Below are 22,674 nucleotides of genomic sequence, written 5' to 3'. Positions count from 1 at the left end.
CACAACATCCTTTTTCCTAAATTAGAGAGCGATGGATTTGATGGGTAGACTGCTAGGTGGATGAGGAACTGGTTAATTGGTTGCACCTGAGGGGCAGTGGTCAGTGGCTCAGTGTCCCAATGACAAGTGGTATCGCTCAGGGGTCCATACAAGGAGCGATGCTATTTAATGTCTTCCTCAATGACACAGACAAAGGCATTGAGCAAGTCTGCAGATGACACTGAGCTGAGTGGTACAGGTGACATGCCTGAGGGTCAGTATGACATTCAGAGGGACCTGGACAACCACAAGAAATGGGAATCTCATGGAGTTCAACAAGGCCAAGCACAAAGTCCTGTACACGGGCTGGGGCAACCCTTGGTATCAATACAGGCTGGGAGATGAAGAGAATGAGAGCAGGCCTGCTGAGAACAACTTCAGGGTACACTGGTGGACGAGAGGCTGGACATGACCCAGCAATATGTGCTTGAAGCCCAGAAAGCCAATTGTATCCAGGTTTGCATCAAAAGAATCACAACCACCAGGTCAATGGAGGTGATTCTGCCCCTCTACTCTGCCTGGAATACTGCATCCAGCTCTGGGGTCCCCAGCATAGGAAGAATGTGGACCTGCTGGAGTAAGCCTAGAAGAGGCCACAAAGATGATCAGAGGGCTGGAGCACATCTCCTATGAAGACAGATGGAGAGAGATGGGGTTGTTCAGCCTAAAGAAGAGATGGCTCTGGAGAGAAGGGGACCTGGAATAGTGTCAGGGACAAATATTTTAGCAGAGCCTTTGATATAAGACAAGCAGTAATGATTCTAAACTAAAAGACAGTTGACTTAATACAAGGAATGTTTTTACAATGAGGGTGGTAAAACACTAGAGCAGGTTCTCCAGAGAGCTGGAAACATTCATGGTCAGGTTGGATTGGACTCTGAGCAACCTGATCATGTTGAAGATGCCCCTGCTCATTGGAGGGGGATTGGACCAGATGACCTTTAAAACGTCCTTTCCAACTCTAACTATTCTATGACTCTGTGAAAGAGAAGGATCCTGCCCTGTCTACTGGGTCTCATGAAACTGGCCAGATATCCACAGGGAACATAGGCAGTCCCTGGCTTTGTCACACTTGCTCAATCTCTCAGAAGAAACCCTCCACAGCAGCAGATTTGGACTGAATGATTTGATAAGTTCTACACCAATTTTTCCAGAATTACAAACACTGGTTACCATCAATTATTTTATTTCCAATGGGTCGTTCATGATCTTGGCAACAAATTATGAATTGATTTTCACCTACTGCCTTGTCCCCACGTTAGAAGATCACCTCCTATATTCTTAGCTCCTATTCAGGGAAAGCTCCTCTGCTCTATTGACACATAACAGGATGGGCCACCACTGATGAACAAAATGGAATTAATGGGTTTACAGTTTTAAGACTGACCTGCTTAAAATGGAGTTGATTTTTCACTTTGTCCCAAATCAGGGTGTGATTCTCTCTAGTGAATTCTTGCCCTGTCATACCATGGCACAGCATCTCCCAGGGTGGTTACTCAGGAAGTCCACACAAGTTCAATAACCTACAGCACATCCCTTTGCAAACTGCAGCCAACAGAAGCTACACACAAAATTCCTAAAGGTACCAGACGTTCAAGCTTAGCTAGAAAATGGGACACTAAGAAAAGGCTTTGAAAATGGGAGTCAGCTTGTCTTCCCCAAGGGTTTCTCATGATGCATTAGGAACCTAAGCAGATTTTGTCACCCGAGGGCTTATGAGTTATTGCAGTCTGAGACAGTTCTGACCTTTTGTAATCTTGCTGTAAAACACCCAGATTTGAGCCTCTTGGGCAAAAATTGCCTTCAGGCTTAGTGCTGGGATGAGTTACACCAGCAAAGCAAACAGGGAGGAAATACAGCCCAGTGGGAGTTAGTCTTCCCCTCTGTGAAGACATCCTGACAAACACGTAACATAGTCCATTAACCTGATGAAGTGGTCAGTGTTCGTAATAATTTTAATACATTCAGTAAACAAGTCACACAACAAAGACAATTAACAGCGTTAAGGTGGTAGTCAAACATACTCAAAGGTAAAAAATGCAAATCCATTCTGTGTGGTTGGTTGTTATTTTTCTTGTCTGGCTTTTCTGAAACCTTTGTTAACCTGATGTATTTATTCTTCTGTTCTTCATGTCTTATATTCCCTGACAGTCATTGCAATTGAATCTACATATAGTAAATATATAATATGTTATGGTTAACTTATTCATGGACAGTCTTTATCATTTCTAAACCTGTGCTCTAACTTTTTAGACATGGTATTGTGGGGTGAGCCACCAAAGTTTCCAAAAAATGTTAAAAACACTGGAATAAAAACAAGACCATGAAGAGCCCCAAACAAAATAACAAGGAACATGATCTTGAAGAATGTCCTAAAGATGTAGGTGTTTGCTGCAGCCAGGACAACTACTCCTAGTATTGTAGAAACTGCACCTTGAAGTACTGGGTAACCTAGCAGGGACAGAGCTTCAATTGCCCTTTTATTGGCTGATGACTCTCCACTCGCAACAAAGGCATAGGAAATATGAGCAGAAAAATCTACGGAAAACCCTATGCAAATAACCAGGTTGATCATGGATATGGAATCGAGATTGACGTTCCAGAACGTCATGAAACCAGCAACGCCAACTATAACAGAGGCTATAGCAAAAGTCACCCACAAGCAGCACAATGGGTTAGGAATGAGCAGAAGGGAGACAACGAGCATCGCCCCGGCAGCCACGGCAACGTTCTGAACAGTGTTCTGCACTATCACCAGGTACTGGTCGTAGTAGATGAACGCTGGGTGATACACCTTCAGTGGAATGCTGCACTGCTCGGCTGCCTCTCTTAACTGATTGAGGAGATTCTTCTCATCAACGGCTGACGTCACGTTCACTGTCTGGATGAAGAAACGTGAAGCTTCTATTGCATCCTGAGTCTTGTTTATGTCCCACTCAAAACTGGGACGAAATTTGAACAGTACAGGTAAGTTATTAAAGAAGTCAGTCTTACTGTTTATATTTATCAACCCCCTTTTGGCAAGTTCTGTGTATACCCTCAGCCATGACTCTGAGAGGTTCTTATCTACATAGGAAATGTTCTCTAAATTCTGTGCACAGCTCTCAATGCCAAGACGCACCGTCTCATTCCAGTAATCTACGCTCTCAGTAATGACAACCATGACCCTGGGTCCGTATGTCGAGAAGTATTTCTCATCATCATCATAGTATGGAATAACGTAGGAGTCATCATTTGCCAGATTCCGGAGATCGATGCCTTCCCTGATCTGAGTACACCCATAAACACTGCCACCCAAGTATGCTCCGTACAGCAACACCACGAGCAGCTTGATCCATTTATTTGTAATAAAAGGGCCATAATACTTTTTAAAGAATATGCTCATTGGATGCTCACCTTCTGGCTGAGATGGCTGCCTGGAACAGCTGCCAATACAGCAAGCATTGTACAAGCAGGAGTTCTCAGCCTGATCTTCACCTACTCCCACACGCATACAAGTCAGCCAGTGGCGGTTCTCTTGCTCCCTTTTGTGATTTAATACCAGAACAGCCCCAAAGAAGGTCATGGTATATACATAGCAGAAGACAAAAGCTGTGCCCGTATAGAGGCAAAAAGACCTCACGGATGGAAAAGCCGTCCAGGTGCCAATGAAGAAGGCCAAAACATCCGTGAGAGTGGTGATGGTCACAGAAAGTGCTGCTTCTGCATAAGTCTCGGCCAGCAGAGACTTAACACTGGATTTCTCTTTTTTCCTTGAACTTTGTTCCCAGGAAGCAATCATGATGAACATGTCATCAACGCCAACCCCTGCAAGAGGAGACACTGTTAATGCTGCGCTGCAGATGGCAGCTTCCACCAACACCCAACAAAACGACCTTATTCACATTTCGGTCTGCATAAAATTTTGAAAAAGGAAGCTGGGCTACTAACACTGCTCTAGTGTTGATGCAACTTACATGAGAATCTGGAAAACACATCCTTCATGTGTAGCTGAATGCGTTATCTTTCAGCACCTCCTGGTGACCTGGTAAGTTGTTGATCCCCCACTGACTCTGCTGAAGGACTGAGCACACCTACTGCATCTCTGACAAGTATCTTGTAGCTGATGTCCACGTGTCTCCTGATGCAGATGACAGATTCCAAAGCATCACATATTCTGATGCTCAACTATTCTTATCACTGGAAGCATCCCCCATTATCTCTGGAATCTCTTCTTCAGCACTGCAGCAACTTAGACCAATAATTTCTTGTTCTGCCTTCAGAAGACAGAAGAGCAGTTGCTACCACATGGGAGAAGAGTGATTCCAGTTTTCCAGTGGCTCACTTTTTAATGCTCTTTGCCCTCCACTTCTCTCCAGTTCATCTTTCAGCACTTACTCACGACTTATTATTCATTTATCTTTACATTTATACTGATGCACTCACAAATATTACCCACCAGATCCCTGGGAAACCCTGCCAGGAAGACTGGATCCTGGGCCTGGGTTTTTGCTAAGATGCCAAAGTGAGAGGAAGTTCAAAAAGGAAGAGCCAATGGGCTTCTCTCAGCTCTGCTAACTCTCAAGACTTTAATCACACACCTTTCAGTATTTTGCCATGTTGTCAAGGGCTCTTCTATTCACTGAAAATTAATCACACAAAAGGGAAAGCAGGGCTGTGCTAATAGTGGAGTGAGATTTAGTCAAGCACAGAAGAATAGATGAAATCACTACTGGCTACCTGAACAGGCAATTGCCAGTACACATTCAAAGAGGAATTAAGCAGCACGGCACAAGGTACTACTGGATGGCATCGAGCCAGGCTGCTTCAGAAAGCAAGCAGCCTTCAAAGCAAATCCTCTGATGTACTGAGAATTTGTTTGCTTTAACGCAAGGAAGACAAAAGTCTGTGTGTTATTTCTGAAGATCTGGCTTAAGAGACTGGCTTAAGCCCTTTCCCAGGTAAACAAAGGGGTCTTTTTGATAGTCAGAGCCACTGCAATTGATGAGCAAACAAAAGTAAATAAAAAATGCATCGGAATTATGCAGGAAACAAAGAAACAATGCCTGCCCTAAGGAGCATTTGCACTGGAAAGCTAGGATGATGCACAGCCTCTGTCAACCTGGGAGCTCCATGTGTTTTCCTTAGCACTGTACCAAGCCCAAGAAAACATCACATGAATACATCATATAGGAGATCAGTAAGGATCAGTAAGGATCTTTGTTTTGCAGTAATTTGCAGCAACATTATCTAACAGTATTTGGAAATTTCAGCACAGGCTGTTAAGCAGTCTGTGCAACAAGGCTACAATGATACCAACTTCCTTGGGTTTTTTTGGGGGCAGGACTGCTTGCACAAATGGTGCATCACTTCAGTTGTGTAGCTGAATGAGACTGGTTAGTACACAGAGGTTATATTGCAGAGGATTAATCATCCTGGCTACATTTCCAGGGACACTGGAACAATCCTGGAAAGTGCTAACCTTACCACTGTCTCATTTACAGTTTTCCGGCTGTAGCAGTGGATCTAGATCAGGCCTTGTCTTCTGGGAAAAGCTGCCCCTGCACCAGAACCCATCTGCAGTCCTGCTGTGGGCATGCTGAGCTGAGCTGAGCTGAGCTGAGCTGAGCTGAGCTGAGCTGAGCTGAGGGGCTCGCCCGCCTTTAGGTGTTCTGAGGAGGCTGCACCTCTGGGTATCTCCTCCACTCACTTCAGGAGAAAATGTTGTATTATCTGACATTCACATCATAAAAGACTGACACCATTAGGTTGTTTTAACTTCACTTTAGTCTTTGTAGCTGAATCTGACTCACTTTTTCTACTTACCCAGAATCAGGAATGGTGCATTAGCCACAGTGACCACAAACGGAACTCCACAGAAGAGCATCAGTCCAAAGCTGCTCAATACAGCTAAGCCGGAAGAAAGCACTCCACAGCTTGCAAGCCAGATATTATTTCTTATACAGCTCAGTCTGAAAATATTTCAAGGAATATCTTAGTTATGTGTCAAATACTTCACCAATGTGTTTGGCATGACAAGTTGTAGTGGTTTGGTCCAAAATACTCATTACTGTTTATCTTCTGTGAGATAAGAATTAGGAGAAACGCAAAGCAGGCACCAAACTTGAAAGAATATAAAGAAGTTTATTAACAGACCTAAAAGAAGGGGAAAAAAAATTATACCACCTTCAGAATTCTTCTCCTCGCCCCACCTTCCTCCCTTCTCCCACTGACAATGTGAAAAGACAACCCTTAAGATGTTCAGTCTGTTTACCACTGCCATAATAACCTTGTTCAGTCCATTTAGAAAGAGAAGTCTCTTCTTGCTCATGCTATGAAAACATTATCACAACGAGACAGCCGCCCACTTCCAAATATTGTTCAGTCCATTTAGGAAGAGGAGTCTCTCTGCCTGCGTGTGAGTCCTTTCCCCTGACTTGCAGCTCGTTCAAGGTCATACACAGATAGCAATTGGTTTTCCCGCAACTGCGTTCGAGGGTCCACTCTTGAAGTTTTTTGGGGTACAATTTTAAGGTTGAGCCGTTCAGAAACAAAAACAGAGGCCCTTCTCCTTCCCTGGGAGCAAAGGGTCTTCCTCATCTTCATCGTTAGGACTATCTCTGGGAGCATCTCTAGGGACTGAGGTTTTCTCCTTTCCCGTTTGGAACAAAAGTCCTCATCTGGTTCATCTCTCCCTGTCCAAACTTCTCATGAAATTACAGCTGCGTCAGCATCTGCCTATCTCAGCGCAGGTGCTTTTGCTTACAAGCTGAACGCTCCACCCCCCATATCTTCATGAAATTACAAGGGGCTACTCTGATATATCATAGCTTCACAACAGAATTTCAGCTTTAAGCATCTCCTCTCTCTCTTCCCTCAGGTTTTCAGCTCTTCACAGCAATAAAAAGGGTTAATCTCACCCCGGCCTTGCAGCTTTGCAGCTGGAATGTTGAATTTACTTATCGAAGTGGAGAGGGGGGAGAGCCAAGCCGCTCCGGCTGCCCACGGCAAGGCAGTGGGGGGGGGTTCCACGGCTGGAACAGGTCCATCGGCTCCAGGATGGCCGTGGCCCGGCCCGGCCTGGCCCAAGCAGGGCCTGGCCGGGCCCGCTGGCCCCCACACAGGGCCTGCAGCCACCTGCCCCAGCGCCGGAAACGAGAGAGAGCTTGGGGGGGAGTTTGCCTATTCTTAAATGTGGATCACAGAGGCAGTCACAATTTAAATGGCTTAAAGAATTGTCCATATTCAAACTGGCCAGCTGATAGGTTCTATCAATTCCCAGAGGAAACTGTAAGCACCCCTTAGGAAGGACATCCCTTCTGGGACTATGCTTGCTAACTTATGACACAAGTGCACAGATACAGCGATACCCGCTCTCAGAAGAACTCCTGATGAAAGCTGCTAGCAGAGTTCCCAGGTGTCAGCACTGCATAAAATTAATTTCTCTAGGAGGCGTTATACACATTATTACCACCGCCCAACTATATTCGGACGAGTGAAGATGTGTACTGCTCTTTGCATCAATAACCAGAGACGTCAAAATAAGGACACATAAGATCTACCAGTGACACTAGACTTAGGGTGACCCAAAAAACTGGTGAATTTCTAGCAGCTCTTTGATTTTACATGAATTCTTGCTGTAGCATATCACTGGAAGCACCTTTCAGGCAGTAAGTGCTGTGTAGAGAGATTTTTTCAGCAGACAGATTGGCTACCAGCCTTTTGCCAAGATGCCCCTGAGCACTGGTTCAAGCATTCCATAAGGTGCTTTAATAGGTATGATGCTTGATGCAAGCGCTAAACCAGGCTGCTCACCCTGCAAGTAGAATTTCTTTTGGAAGTACAGGACACAAACACTGCAGTACAGTTGTTGAGTGTACAATGGTTCACTTTCCATCAGCACAAAGAAAGGGCAGATTAAGTTCTCTGTGGACAGCAGGTAAGCCTCTGATTCTACTAGCAAGCAGAGCAACTAAAGCTGTACCCAGACTTCCAGGAATCTATGAAGCTAGTGCACATCCACCCGAACCTTAACTAAGTACTGAACACTTGTTCAGGTTCTCATCTGCCATCTAAGCAGCTGGGAAATACACATAGGTAGACAAGAAAAAGCAAAAAAAATACATTTTGCCTATAAATTGTCACAGGAAGTCTGCAGCTTCAAGAACACCTTCAATCGGCAAAAGCAGAAACCAGCTGAGGCAGGTAAAGAAGAGCAGACATCACTACTCACTGAGCCATAGCTTAGAGACATTTTACCTTAGGCAAGAGATGACTGCAAAGGTTATTGTCAGGAAATATGTTATGGAGAAGAGTGGGATCACACTCTTGGTATTTCCTTCAAACTCCTGTTGTCTGGACAGCGAGGTAAAGTAGGTCACCTGCCGTTAAAACAACAAGGAAAGAAACAATGAAGCACTTTCCCTCTTCTTCGTGGTTTTTGTACACACGCGCAGGCAAGGCCAAACATCACGTTGGCAGAGGAGCATTGCCCTGGCCCTCGCAGCCCGCCCGCCTTGTCCCGCCGCCGTCTCCTTTCCTTTCCTTTCGGCGAGGGGGCTGCCCGGACATTTCGGGCTCGGCCGCTGCGCACGGCCGTACCCGCCCGTGCGTTACCTGAATGGAGCCGAGGCGCAACTCCGCCACTCTGGACGAGATGTTCTGCAGGAAGCTCTCCAGCCACCGCCGGCTGTCCTGCGCCTCGGGGCCGTCCTCCCGCAGGTAATACATCAGCTTCAGGGCCCGCGCCCTCCGCACCCGCCCGTCGTCCGTCTCCACGCCGCCCAGCGCGGCCCCCAGGAAGACGCTGTCATTGACGGGGAAGCGGAGGCTCCCCGGGGCGGGCGGTCCCGCATCGCCCCACCGCGACAGCAGCGGGTTGGGGCTGGCGCAGCCGCCGGCGGTGCGGGCGCAGAGCCGCTCGTACTCGGCGTCGTGCACGGTCGCGTTCAGCCGCAGCACCTCTGCCCACGCCGCCGGGTCCAGGACCGAGGTCCCGTTCGTCGCCACGGCGATGAGGGAGGCGTAGGCGCCCTCGGTGGGCAGCCGCGGGGCGGAGAAGCGCTCCGAGTCGTCGGGGGGGAAGTACCGCCGCACGAAGTCGCGCTCATCCTTGGCGGGCCCCCACGTCGGTGTGAACTGCCCCTCGATGTCGTTCGCCTGCCGCTGCGGCAGGAAGAGGAAGCCGGCGCCCAGCCCGCCCGACAGCAGCAGCGGCACCAGCACGAAGGGCCAGGGGCAGGCGGCCACGCCGCTCGCCAGCCCTTCGAAGAGCCGGCGCAGCGGCCGCTCCACGCAGTTGGTGTTGCGGCAGGAGCAGCGCTCCGCGGGGTCCCGCGGCCCCGCCATGGGCGAGGCGGGCACGGGCTGCCGGCGGCGCGTCCCACGCCGGGGCCCGACGGTGCGGTCTGTGTCGGCGCCGGAGAGGAGAGGGAGAGGAGAGGGAGAGGAATTCAGAGCCGCCCTCTGCCCATCGAGGGCATAGAGGGAACGCGGAGTGTTCAGCGGTGGGCGCGGCCGGAACCGTCCTTCGCCCTGGCTGACGGGGCTCCCCGGGACGGGCAGGAGGGCCGGCCAGGCTCCCCTCGCTGCGCCCTGCCGCGCCCCATCTCGGTCTCGGGTACTCGTGTGCTCACATTTCCTGGTCCCTCTTTTACCGTATCCCGAAAAAAAAAAAATAAAAAGAAAAAAAAAAAAGTGACTTTCTATCTTTCTATGTATAGAGTGAGCTGAACGAACTCACTGGGGAGTCAGGTGAGTGCTGGGCCTGTTACAAGGGGAAGAGTCAGGTACAGCAGGAGGAGAGAGCCTCTGGCATCAAGACTGTGTCATGCACAGTTGTCTGATGAAAGCTCACATAGTGGACAGCGGGGATTTCAAGTAAATTTGGGTCTACCACTTGGGATCTAGTGTCTTGAACTCCCTGTAGTAAATAGGATTTAATGTGATCCTTGGGTATATGAACAGAGAACATGCCTAGGGAAGGGACTTCCACAATAGGTAATGGAATCAATAAGACCAGTGTTACAATATTAAATACAGAACTAGCTTCCATGTTGTAAGAAAGAAGCTGCAGAATCAAAAGGTGGGAGATGAAGTGTAGTGATCCTGAGCAGGAGACCATTGCCTATTGAGGAGTTAAGGAGATCACATGGCAGTGAGCCTGTACTGTGCTGCATGGCCAGCGTGGCCCTTGCACCAGTCTGTGCCTGCAGGGTAGCCTCAGCCAGCCCATGGTACCAGACGGGCCGGCAAAGCATCTCCCGCTTTGTACCAGCAATCAGAAAACCTAGACTTCTCTTTCTTGTGTTCTCCAAATCTGCTGCAGCCGTTACTTCCCCACTAAAAATTACTCTTCTGTCTGAGAGCAAAACACAGACAGTGGTGATGTACATCTTGCAGCGTTTGCTCTCTCAGTTTACACGTTTACAAAACGGGAGTGACAGCAGAAGAAATAAAAGACTTTGAAACAAGGGTTAGCGATTCCCATTGGCAAGTCCCAAGAATATCACCAGTGTGATGTGCCAGAGCTTTATGCAGTAGCAATGATAGAAAGGATCTTTCCAAGTGCAAAATCTACCCTGCAGTCTGGTGTTCTTGACACTGGTACGTGACAGTGATTTGAGTGGCTTCTGGCTGAGAAGAACATTAAGCTCAGATGTGGCAGTGCTAGTCAGGTGTCCAGATAATTAGCTAACACCTAACAGGCACACACTTCTCCTTGCCTTTGAAAGAAGCAACTCTCTCCTCTCCTGCCAATATTTGCAAAGAGAAGTTGTAGGTATCTCTTCTCTCCCATCTAGGGAAGACAGACTTGGCACCTGTGAGTGTAAAATAGCCAGCCAGGCTCTGAGCAACATTATATATCTCCTGCTGTACTCAGCACCTAGGGCAGGTTGGATCCTGGTGATTCCCTTTTCCATGCACAGGTGTTCTGAGACAGGTATTTCAGCTCTGAATTTCTCACTGGGAAACAGGCACTTAGAAGCTATTTCTTGTAGCTCCTAACTTGTCGTAATCTAAGTTCTAATTAGCGTGACTCCAGTGATAGCTTGTCCCATGTTCAGGTCTCGATTTCCTTGAATGGATTAACATTATGTTAGAGTAAGAGCTGTTTACATAGGAGGAATCTGACAACAGAAAAAGGGGTAAGCTACTTGATGTCATGTAGATACTTAGGTCTTCGTGTCAAAGAGTTACCCACCTGGAAAAGATAGCTTTTCTTACATAGAGATAACTAGGGAGAAGAATATATGTGTGGCTGGAATAAATTACAGAGACACACCTATCCATAGCCAGACACCAAGAAGTTTTCTAAGAAAACCTGGCACTTAATCCTGTTGTGGAGGATTCACTGACATTGCAATAGACATGAAGAGATGGTGTCCAGCTAAATGCATTTACTGTAAAAAACAGCCGTGAAGTGTTACTGACTTTTTTAAGCTCAGCAAGGCAGAAAATAAAATGTAACCACTTGTCCTAGCCAGTTTCTTTCTGGCTCCTCAGGAGCTTGAGACAAATTCTGGTAATGGTTAAGAGGCAGGAACTGGCCTAATGGCAGGACCTATCCAGTCAGGGTACCCAGTACACTGGGCACAGGTTAACTCTGCCCTTAGGTTAACTCTGAGACTTAGGAATCTCACCTATGGCATCGGAAGATGGCTCCACCAACTCTCAATTCAGAATGGACTTGAAGAAAGAAATATATGCCAGTCTTCTGCTAGAACCTGGATTCTTGTCCTTGTTCCCTGGCCTATTCATGCTTTTGATATTAATTTCTAATAGCATAAAATCTGAAATGCTTCTTGGGGTAGAGCCAGGAGTTGGTCTACAGGACTTGCGGCCAGCCAGCTTTCTGGTATTTTTAGGATGAAGGCACAAGCTCTCCTGATTGTTGTGTTGCATTTGCTGGAAGTTTCAAAGTGAAATCCCAGTGAATAGCTGTTTAGACATATTGCCCCATAGGTAAATACTCACAGAGCAACATTCTTTGTGTTTCCCAGTGCTAAAGAAATGGTGTAAAGGAAAGCTGATGTACATATCGGACATGCCTAGAAGACAGGTGAGAGGGGTAACTGGTGCCTCACATTTAAGCAGATTGTACTTGCATCTTTGCAAGGTTTGTGGGGACTCAGCAATACAATCAATTCATTTCCAATATCCCCAGTGGCCTCATCTCTAGCTGGTGTCAGAATGTACCTAGCACAGGTACACTGTCCACTTCAAGATGACATAAACCAGTGAGGGTGGTAAACATGAAGCAAAAGGAGAAACAAGGCCAGGGCGGGAGGAGAAGAAGGGGAGAGGTCCTCACTGGAGCAGAAGGAGGGAAGAGAGAAGAGGATACCTGGGCAGGGGCTGGAGCCAAGGGAGCAGGAGCTGAGACATGCAGCCCTGAGGACTTGTGTCCTGGTGTGCACTGGCCCCCATCTCCTGTGCTGCCCACTGCCTCAGCAAAGGGGCTGAGCACGGCCTGGGGTGAGAATCAAAAAGGGTAGTGGGAGGAAGAGGTGTCTAAAGGGAAGCAGGGTTTTTCCCTCAGGGTTGGTTGGTTTTTTTCAGTCTCCCTTGATACCAGAATTTGCATTTAATAGATTGTAAATTGGCAAATAAATTACATTTATGGAAATTCCCTGAAGGAGTAGTTTTTGCCCATGACATTATCTTACTGGAATTTTTCTTCATACAATTTGTCACAGTTGGTCCTTGTCTTTTCCCAGGACAAAGACACTTGCATTATCAAATTCTCAGGTGGCTGCTTTATGCCTCTCTTTTGAAATGCCAGAACAGAGGGACATTTCATAATGCACCCAGGCTGCCACTGGAAAGTGCTTCACCAATTGTGTGAGATACACTGGACACTGGAATAAAAAAAAATTGCAGTCATCAGGAAGACTTTTATCCCATTTCTTCCATCATAATGCAGCATCAGGCATGCCTATGCCATTTATGAAGAAATTTTCACTAACCTGATCTTTACAGTGCCCACCATAGCATCTGACAGAGAAGTTGTCGCCTATCCCATCTCCTATCCTGTATTAATCCTATCCTATCCTATCCTATCCTATCCTATCCTATCCTATTCTTTCCAGGCATTTTGATGAGGCAGGAGTACTCTGTGGGCTGCTTAGCTACTGCCTGTGTTTACATACCTGGCTGAAACAATAGGACTTTGTTACCTGTGCTAGGCAGTGACAGCCTGTGGCCCTGAGGTTGCCTGACCACAGATGACATGAGAAATGCAGTGCCTCAAAGCCCTGTGTTCAAAGGGAGCAGTTTAATTGTCAAGCTGGGGGCTGCCAGTGGGAGACGTGTGCCCTCTGTGCCTTCACCAGCCAGTGTGCAAGAGAGGATCACGTTTCCCTTGGCCTTCAGGAAAATGCCCACAAAGGAATGATGGGGGTGGCCAGGTGATGGGGGCAGTAGGATGGGAGGTGAATTCCTGGTTTCCTCTAGAGTGGAGGAGAGTCTGTCTAGAATATAAGATTCCAAAGAGAACCCAGAAGTTACCCTGGCACCAGGACCCAGATATTTATTTGTGTTGAGAAGCTGCTTTTCCTTTGCTTTGGGAGCGCCCAGTGACGCTGTGAAATTGCCATGTGCTGGGTGCTGGCAGGATGAGTGGCTCCTTTGCTGCATGATGAGACTGGTGTCTGTGCTCATTTGATTTTTTCATTTTTGTTTTTGGGAAGAATGAAGGTGCCTAAGTGTTTTAACTGTCTGGGTGATACTGTGGTTAGAAACTGTCTGTTTCAATTGAACATTATCATGATGAACAGAATTTCAGTGTATCAGTGTAGGATACCAGAGAGGCAAGGTGAGCTGCCAGATTTTATAACCTTAACTCTGGGAATATTCTTTTCCAAGCTGACTTAAAGAAAACTTCCTGTCTCCACAGTGATTTCATAATCATGAGGTTTTCCATTAAGACTGCATAAAACCCTGGAAGGCAATGATATGATGTAACATGGCACTACCAAAGAACCTAATCAACTTTTGTGCTTGTACATCCTTAAAAAGGGTCCCTAACATTTCACTTTCCTTAAGGTACGTGAATGATTTCCCAACTTACTTCCATGAGAACTGCAAAAGGTTTGCCTCTTTGATCAGTTGTTGTTCCTAGGGAGTATGTTATCTTTATAGACTCTTTTTTATTGCATACATGTTTATAAGTTTCCTCATAAAATGGTCACCCGGGTCTCGGAGATCTTCAGGAACTGTAAGCACATTATTTATGGAGAAAACCACAGAGTAAAACTAAAATGCCTCTCTTTTATTCCTGCTTTGATCAGCCAATGTCTGCTTGAAATTTTTTGTTAGCTTGTATTTTAAACACTACCTTATTATATTGAATATTTATATATCAGAGAATACTGATCTGAACATGAACTGAACTGTGATTTATTAGAGCTCAGAGACACTGACACAGGTTCGGGAGGATGCCCATGCACAAAAAAGTCAAGATGCACTCAGAATTACAAAGGAAATTAATTTTATTAGTCACGTTACCAATTAATACATACCGACCTATGGATTCTGGAGAAGCTGCCGAGCAGAAGGAGATGGAGCATGGCTTCTGAGAGGGAGGGGAGGCACCTTCAGGGCATCCCCTGGATGAAAACAGTGTGCCTCACGTCTTCCTCTCCCCTCCACCCCAGGACCACACCTCATATCTCCCCCTCAGGAGTGGCCAGTTTCGACATCATCTCACATGGGGCCAGCATGTGAGATAAGGTCATAATGGCCCATGATAAAACTTACATGCCAACAATGGCTTTACTGTGTATTATTCCCCTTTCACAGGATGAATCCCACCAGGTGACTGATACATAGTTTAATTTCTGAAAGTTAGAGTCCTACCAACTAATAATAAGGTCTTTTTCTACGTTACCTTGTCAACATGCACAACAGTGGACCAAATGTGGCAGGCTTTAGACACATCTTTGTCCCTGACACACAATAAAGATATTGCCACACAATAAATAAATATTGACACACAATAAAGATATCTTTTGGTCCCTGACAGACACAATAAAGATATTGCATGGGCTAATGTGAGCATTTATTCTGTTATGCATGGAGGGGATGACCTTTCAAATCCCTCCCTATTTTATTTACTGGAAGGAAATGTTATACTTCCATGTAAGGGAAATTTTCTGCCAAACACACAACTAATGTAACTATTGCCCTTCTGCTCCACAGTGTGTCTGTGCCAACAGGAGATGTTAGAGAAGTTATCTCTACGTCAGATCAATCCAGTCTCTCCTGGCATATGTCGATTTATTATGGGTGTGCATGTCAGGGTAATACCTTCTTCTGTTGCTGGTGCAAACATGGAAGTCTGCTTGTCTGGCTCTATCTGTGCCTGTATATTTTTATCAACGTGTGGTTTTAACTTCATTTTGTGAGCCAGAATGTTTGCAGAGATGCCACTACCTGGGTAACTTGCTTTACATACAATATAGCAGAACCCTTTAGGGAATTTTCTGCTTTTCATAGAATGCTGACCTGTCAGATGGAGTTTTCATGTCCTTACAAAAGGATCTTTCTGATCCCCGAGTTTTGATAGCCACATTCAGTATTACTTCTCATAAATGAACCAGAATGCATCCTGATCCCACTTTGGTCTTCCCCTGGTACCATCATCTTTGTTCACCATTTTCTTTATCCTTGCTGCTTACCTGGAATATGGTCCAGGGAAATCACTTCAGTTAGCATTACTAACTGTAAAACACAAATGTAGTGTGGCCTGAAGAAGGGAGGGGGATGCACCACCACAGTGCTCCATTGCCTTTATTGACCAGACCTCCAGTAACTGTTACAGGGACTTAGACACTCATCTCCCATTTAAGGAGATCCTTATGCAGTCACCGTCTAGAGTGGGTGAGCAGTTCAAGGTAAAGAGGCTTCAATTTATGTGCGTAGATTTATTTGGATCTGCAGCAGACTCCCCCCTCACAGTTCATGTGCTTTTCTGCCACTTCCATAAAGTCTCTTTAGAAGAGTAATGTCTTCTAAAGGACTGTTCTTCCAGTAAAGCAAAAATGCATCTGTCCAGATTCTTCTGGGTCGTTCTAAGGTTACAGGATTATAGAAGCAAGATTTTAGGGAGAGGCAGATTGCCAGGAAGTATTCCAAATCCCTTTGTTGTCTCATGCATTATTGTGAATGGTCTGAGTTTAAAACAAACCCAATACACTGAAGAGCAACAAACAAACTCATTTTACCTGAACAGGGAAGACTGTTAATTGGTGTGGAACAGAACCTCAACCTCAACCCTGAACATCTCTAATTACCTGTCTTTCTCAGTTTTGTGATTGCCCTCACAGAGAGTTCTTGTCATGCAAGAGAACAAGGTGGGGAGTGCCCTGCTGAGGGGTAAGTGAGGTAATTCTCCTTAGGGACATAGTGGGTCTGTCTTGCCTTCTTCATGCTTTCATTTGGAACAATATGATATCTGTCTGTGAATGGAATCTTCTCTGTGATTTTGAAGGTGTTTTTTATTCTCCTTTGGTTTCTTCGTTGCTGTTTTTTTCGATCATGCAGAAAAGTATGCAGGTGACAAAGATTAGATTATGATCCCATGTAGGTTAATTTTTTGTGAAATAGGGTGTAAAGAAGTGCCATTTCACTTGACTCTGAGCCATTTCTACAGCTTTCCTCATAAATCATTAACAGTTTGAATGTTGCTCAGTATTTCAATGTAATAAGGAAGTGTAAATAAATTATGTTTTTACGACCTGTTTTATTTATGTGACTTCCTTGTAAACCCTGTAATTAAAGTCATGGGCAGTTATAAATTTATTATATTTTTCACTTTAACTGTATCAGCAATGAATGTTATGAATGTTTGTATTTTACCTTCAAAGAAGAATTTTTTACATAGGGTAGACGCAGATCACAAAGGCATCATAATGTCATTTCTTAGTGGTTTTGGAACACAACAGAGATAGTTCTTGTCCTCAGTCCAGACTCTGTCATACCCATAACTATACCTTGCTCCAGAAGCAGCCCCTCCACAGACTGGGAGGGAAAATTGCCAATGAACTTTTGACATTATGGGAAGCCATAGGCTCTTTTATTTTATGCAGTGTGCTATATAGAAAAATACTGGTATCAGATGAGGTCTTAGCCATAAGAAGATTCATGTTTACAAGCAGTACCAAAACTCAGACTTGCAGAACTGCTGCATCTCCTGCCTGAGACCCCTTGCCCACCCCCTTCAAGGTGACTGCCAAGCTACACATACAAACAGGGAGGCACCAAGGTCTTCCCCTTTACTATTTATCTCAAAGCTGCATGCAGCCTTTTACTTACCCATCTTGCTTCTGTCCAGAAGTCCTAATGCTCTGTGGCAGATCTCTGTGCTGTGCTGGTGCGTGTCACTGTCAGGCTGTTACAAACTGGTTTAAACACAGAAGAGAAAGGAAGCTAAGCCTCTGTGAATAAAATGGATCGGACCCAGAAAGGTTCAATATACCCAAAAAACATGATTAAAACCAAACGAGGTTAGATGTTGGTGCCAAAAAATTGATATATCTTATTTAATAGTAAAAGAAGCAGAGAGAAAGAAAGAAAGAGAGAAAGAAAGAAAAAGAGAGAAAGAGAGGAAGAAAGAAAGAAAAAAAGAAAGAAAGAAAAAGAGAGAAAGAAGTGTGGATGGGGGAATGGGGGGACAGGGAGAGAGTGACAGGGGTTGGGTAGAAACTTATCATCCTTCCAGGGATTCCAATGATGTCTCAATGGTCCCCTCCATCTGGTCTTCTTGGTGGTGAGGGTCCCCTGCTGCCATGCCACTCCAAAAAGTATAGAATCTAGTGGATTAATGTACATTTGGGGCAGGTGAGAACACCCAGGTACCTCTCCTAACAGGTCTAGGTTTGACGCTGTCCCTTGCAACACTGTGGATCTGTTGCATCATGTTGCAGTGCTTTGATGCAGGGTCTGGGGCCCCCTATGGAGGGGGTCTTTGATGGGCCATGACACCCCCTCTGCTGTCCTTCATGTGGATGTGGCTTTTCCTGGGGTGAAGGGGCCCTACAGCTTCACTGTAAGTGTTCACTGCCTGGAACCAGAGGCTTTTTTCACTACACACCCAAAACCTCTCCTCCTCCCCCCACCATTTGGTGTGAGGGTCTGTTTGAGCCTGGCAGCTGATAGCCCTGAGGCTGTGGTCTCCACCCTGAAGATGCTAAGCTTGATCTCTCTGCAAATGTGTTCTTCATCAACGGGCAGTGAGCAGTTCAGGGCCCCATTTGGGGGTTTTGGTGGTCTTCTCTGCAGCTTTTGTAATACAGTTTTGCTATAATAGGCAAAAGTTCTTCATGAGGATGCTTAAGCCATAAATTATAACATTCCATCTCTGACACAGTCTAATACAGGCTGTATTAGACTTGTGACCATCTGTGGTTGGTTATTGCTGAGCAATGCTTGCAGAGAGTCAAGTCTTGTGTTTCTTACTCTCCTCTTCAGGGTGGTTTGGGGGTGGGCAAGAGGCAGGGAGGGGACATAGCTGGGACAGCTGACCTAAATTGACCAGAGACAGGTTGCTGGACCTTTTACTAACAAAGTATGAAGGACTGGTTGAAGATGTGAAGTTTGGGGGCAGCTTTGGCTGTAGTAACCATGAGATGGTGGAACTCAGGATCCTGCATGGAGGAAGCAAAGCTTCAAGAAGGACTAGATTCCTAAACTTTTGGAGAGCTGACTTTGGCCTTTTCAAAGACCTACTTAGAGAAATCGCATAGGTTAGGACCTTAAAACAGAAGGGCTTCTGCAAGTACATCAGCATTAAAAGGGAGATTTGGGAGAATGTTGGGTTGCTGCTGAATCAGAATGGTATTCTGGTAACAGAAGACACAGAGAAGGCAGAATTACTGAATGTCTTCTTTGCCTCGGTCTTTACTGCTGAGAATGACCCTCAGGAGTCCCAGAACTTGGAGGTGAGAAAAGGCTGGAGAAAGTAAGACTTCCCCTTCGTCTTACAGGGTGTTGAGATCTGGTTATTAAAATTATTAGAAATGCCTCTGCCCGAATTAAGGTGCAAATGAGACCATATGCCAAAGTCAATAGTATGGGGGTTTTTTGATAGTAAATACGAGAGAGAGAGAGAGAGAGAGAGAGAGAGAGAAAGAAAGAAAGAAAGAAAGAACGAACAGAGGTGGGGAGGACAGAAGGAGAGTGACAGAGACAGAATAAAGAAAATATCACCACTCCACGGATCCCAGTGATGTTCCGTTGGTCCTCTCCAGCTGGTCTTCTTGGTGAAGGTCCCCCCAAAAAGCATAGAACCCCATGGGTTAATGCACGCTCAGGCTGGGTAGGAAACCCAGGCACCTCCCTGGGGGCCGGGGCGGGGTTTGCTATTGTCTCTTACAACAGGCTCTGGATTTGTTGCATCACTCTGGGGAGCACTTCAGGGGGTCTTGGATGGATTAAGGCACTGCCTCAGCTGCCTCGTACTTGAATGTCCCATGGATGTGGCACATGGATTTGGGGGTTCCACAGCTGGGCCAGTTTGTGTAAGGGAGGGTGGGTGTTTGCTGTCTCTGATCAGAGGTTACACCACACACCCAAATGCTCCTCCCCCCGCCTCATTTCAGAGGGAGTAAACCTGGCTTCTGTGGGCTGTGGTGTCCCCCAGCCCAAACCCAGCCAGGGAAGAACCTCAGCACGGCTGTTGGGTTTGGCTCTCCTTCTTTTCCTTGTTTACTTGTTTACTTCTCCCCAGGCCTCGGATAATGGAAGAATGGATTTCTCTTTATCTAATCTCAGCAGTTTGATTTTCAATCGAAAGTTCCAGTCAGGCATTCTTTAGGGAGGGGTGGGCTTCAATGGCTTCTTTATACAGTTTTGCTGTAATAAGCAGAACTTTTTATCAGTGTTTGAGGCATGATCTATTTCAGTCTCTGACATCTACCCCGTGACTCAAACATTGTAATAAATATCTCTTTCCCAGCTATCTTCTTCAGTTTATGGGTTGTCCATGGACTTGATGAAGAAAGATAATAGGAGAAAAGATAGAAACAGCTGAATCAATAACATGAGTAATCATACCGCATCCAATAGTTCAAACTGTAAATTCAGTTGTAGTCATCAACACAATTCTCATTAATCAGTGCCCCTACCCTGTGAATCCCAGGAATCAGTGGGGTTTTATTTAATGGGTAGTGGGTGTGACAGGTAACACTATTGTATCTCTTAGATGTTGATTCAATATGTTTTGAAATTAGTTATAGAATTTTACAGCGGGCCTTAATTTTTATATTCCATAGAGGGATATCCTCAATGGGTACATGTATTAACATGTGTCAATCAGCCGAGTTTCAAGAGGGGTCCCAGCTCTTGTAGTATCATTGATTAATTTTGCACCCTGGAATAAATGTGAATGGATTTGTTGAGGATGTGTGTTTTCTTCTTGACTGCATTCACATATAGTTGGAAGAATTTTATAGGTAATATTCCTACACCGCTGGCTAATTCTATACATTATGAAAATTAGCTTTTATGATACAAAATTAACATACAAAACATTTTCGTACAAAAGATTCTCACGCAAACATATTTTTACATCAGGGCTATGCTCTGTTTTCTGGGAGACAGATTATAGCACAGTTGTAATTTAATCTTGATACAAAACAGAAACTGTGGCTTTATTATCAGTGTGATTAAAAATGAAATTAATTCCCTTTAAACTTAGTTGCATTATCCCAAGGAAATTTTTTCCTTTGAATTTTAGTGAGCAAATTGCCCTCATCATATTCTGCACCCACAACTGAAAAGCATGTATATTGCAGAATGTGTTATAGTCACCACACAGATTAACATAAATAGAAGAAGTGAGGCAAAGTTAAAATACTCTCTTAGGATATATGGCAGGAAATTCAACAGCACATTGCCTTGAGAGCTGGTGCAAGGCTTTTCTGTACTTTATTTGTGTCCTGTTTGCAGTCCATGGCTATCCCTCCTGGTTTAGGAAGGGGGATTCAATCATTTCTCATATAAAATTTGCTTGTGTTTTGTTAAGATTCTTTAGTTCACTAATTAGTAACTCTGAAAAGTTTAGCCAAATCATAATAATTCTAAAGCCGTCCAAGGCAGAACTGGGAAGGTTCGTTTTCACAATGCCTCCAACTAATAGATGTTTGTTTGTTCATATTTGTTGATATTAAGAGCAAACCAAATTGAATTGCTACTTTAAAGACAGAGTATTTTAAATCATATTCTTAAGATCACAAAAATTTCCTGGGCTATTTCAGGATGATCAGAGGGCTGGAGCACCTCTCCTATGAAGACAGACTGAGAGAGCTGGAGTTATTCAGCCTGGAGAAAGAGGGCTCTAGGACGATCTTATAGCAGCCTGCCAGTACCCATGGGGCTCTGTAAGAAAGATGGAGAGGGACTTTTTAGAAAGTCATGTAGTGATAGGACAAGGGGAATGGCTTTAAACTGGAAGAGGATAGATTAGGTATTAGGACAAAATTTTTTACAGGTTGCCCAGAGAAGTTGTGGATACTCCATCTGTGGAAGTAATAAAGGTCAGGCTGTATGGGGTTTTGAGCAACCTGGTCTAGTGTAATTAGCACTGCCCATAGCAGGGGGGCTGGAGGTAGAGGATCTTTAAGGTCCCTTCAAATGCAAACCATTCTATGAATCTTTGGTTTGTTACAACATAACTTCAGTTTATTGGTTGCTAACTGTACGATGATGGATAGTACTCTTGTACTTGCTGACTTCAAGAAATTTACAACTTCAGGGAAGTAGTTTTGAACTTTAGTCAAGTCACTGATTAATTATATTTGCATTTTCCCCATGATTTAGCATGTGTATTTCAATAAGAAACCACACAGAATCCTACATAAATGACTTCTACAGACTCAGCTTATTACTCCACCCCACTGGGATGATATAAGGTAAGAGTTATATAGCTCACTGGATAGCTCTAGAGATGCCAAAGACGTGTTTTATGTTGTAATTTGAAAGTCCGTAATTTTCTATTACTTGCTATTTAAGTGCCAACTTAGGAAAAATGCTTAGAAGTACTTTTGTACAAAGTATTTTGTTGGGCTTTACAGCTTTAGTTTAGCAATTACATTAAAATAAGAAAACACAGAACCATAGAAATCACAGACAATTCTGAAAGAATTTAAAGGAAATAATTCTTGTGTCAATTTTGAATTTATCTTATTGGTAAAATGGAATTTGCTTCTAGAAAGCCAGATTCTCATCTCCTTATTTTTGCAAGGTGGCCTTTTAACTTTTTCTCTCCTAGCTAATGGAACCTGGAAGTAAATTTTTCAAAGTGTGAATCTGAGCAGTTATTTCTGATTTCACCTTTCAAATCAAACCTCCGAGAAATGATAACTCTGAATGATGTGTGGGGCTGTAAAACAGCCTCATCTCTGCTTCACTGCTGTCAGTCAGTGACTGAGAAAGGCTGTCTGGGACTTGCTGTGGTATCCCTGAGATGAGAATCTCTCCCCACTGCCAAGAGTTCCCCACAAAACTTTTCTAGAGGAATCATCTCCTCTTTGTGGGTTGAAGGAAGTCCAGGAGGACTGCAGGGCTTAGAGGTGGGCATCCTAGCGAGTTCTAATTAGTTCAATTGAACTGATTCTCATCTGACAAGTTCCTTTCCCAGAATCAAGGAAAAAGAAA

General features: G+C 44.9%; 1 protein-coding gene across 1 annotated transcript; it reads right to left on the bottom strand.

Moving 5' to 3' along the window:
• Window positions 1-1,971: 1,971 nt before the first annotated feature.
• On the bottom strand, window positions 1,972-9,616 carry PTCHD3 (patched domain containing 3). The gene is made up of 4 exons (XM_039550131.1): window positions 8,635-9,616; window positions 8,278-8,399; window positions 5,845-5,990; window positions 1,972-3,846 (listed from the first exon to the last, which is right to left on the bottom strand). Exons 1-4 carry the CDS (start codon window positions 9,364-9,366, stop codon window positions 2,246-2,248), a joined length of 2,601 nt encoding a protein of 866 aa, XP_039406065.1. The 5' UTR covers window positions 9,367-9,616; the 3' UTR covers window positions 1,972-2,245.
• Window positions 9,617-22,674: the final 13,058 nt, after the last annotated feature.

This window comes from Corvus cornix, chromosome 2 (assembly GCF_000738735.6).
Source record: "Corvus cornix cornix isolate S_Up_H32 chromosome 2, ASM73873v5, whole genome shotgun sequence".
Lineage (NCBI taxonomy): Eukaryota > Metazoa > Chordata > Aves > Passeriformes > Corvidae > Corvus > Corvus cornix.
The sequence above is the reverse complement of the archived record's forward strand: the minus strand, read 5'-3'. Positions and strand labels throughout refer to the sequence as shown.

What these genes read in the sequence shown, in the direction of transcription:
- PTCHD3 (XM_039550131.1), bottom strand. Translation starts at nt 9,366, where the DNA reads ATGGCGGGGCCGCGGGACCCCGCGGAGCGCTGCTCCTGCCGCAACACC. An exon ending in TGCGCCTCGGCTCCATTCAG is followed by an intron (nt 8,400 to 8,634) that starts GTAACGCACGGG and finishes TTTTAACGGCAG; the next exon opens with GTGACCTACTTTACCTCGCT. An exon ending in TGCACCATTCCTGATTCTGG is followed by an intron (nt 3,847 to 5,844) that starts GTAAGTAGAAAA and finishes CTCCTCTTGCAG; the next exon opens with GGGTTGGCGTTGATGACATG.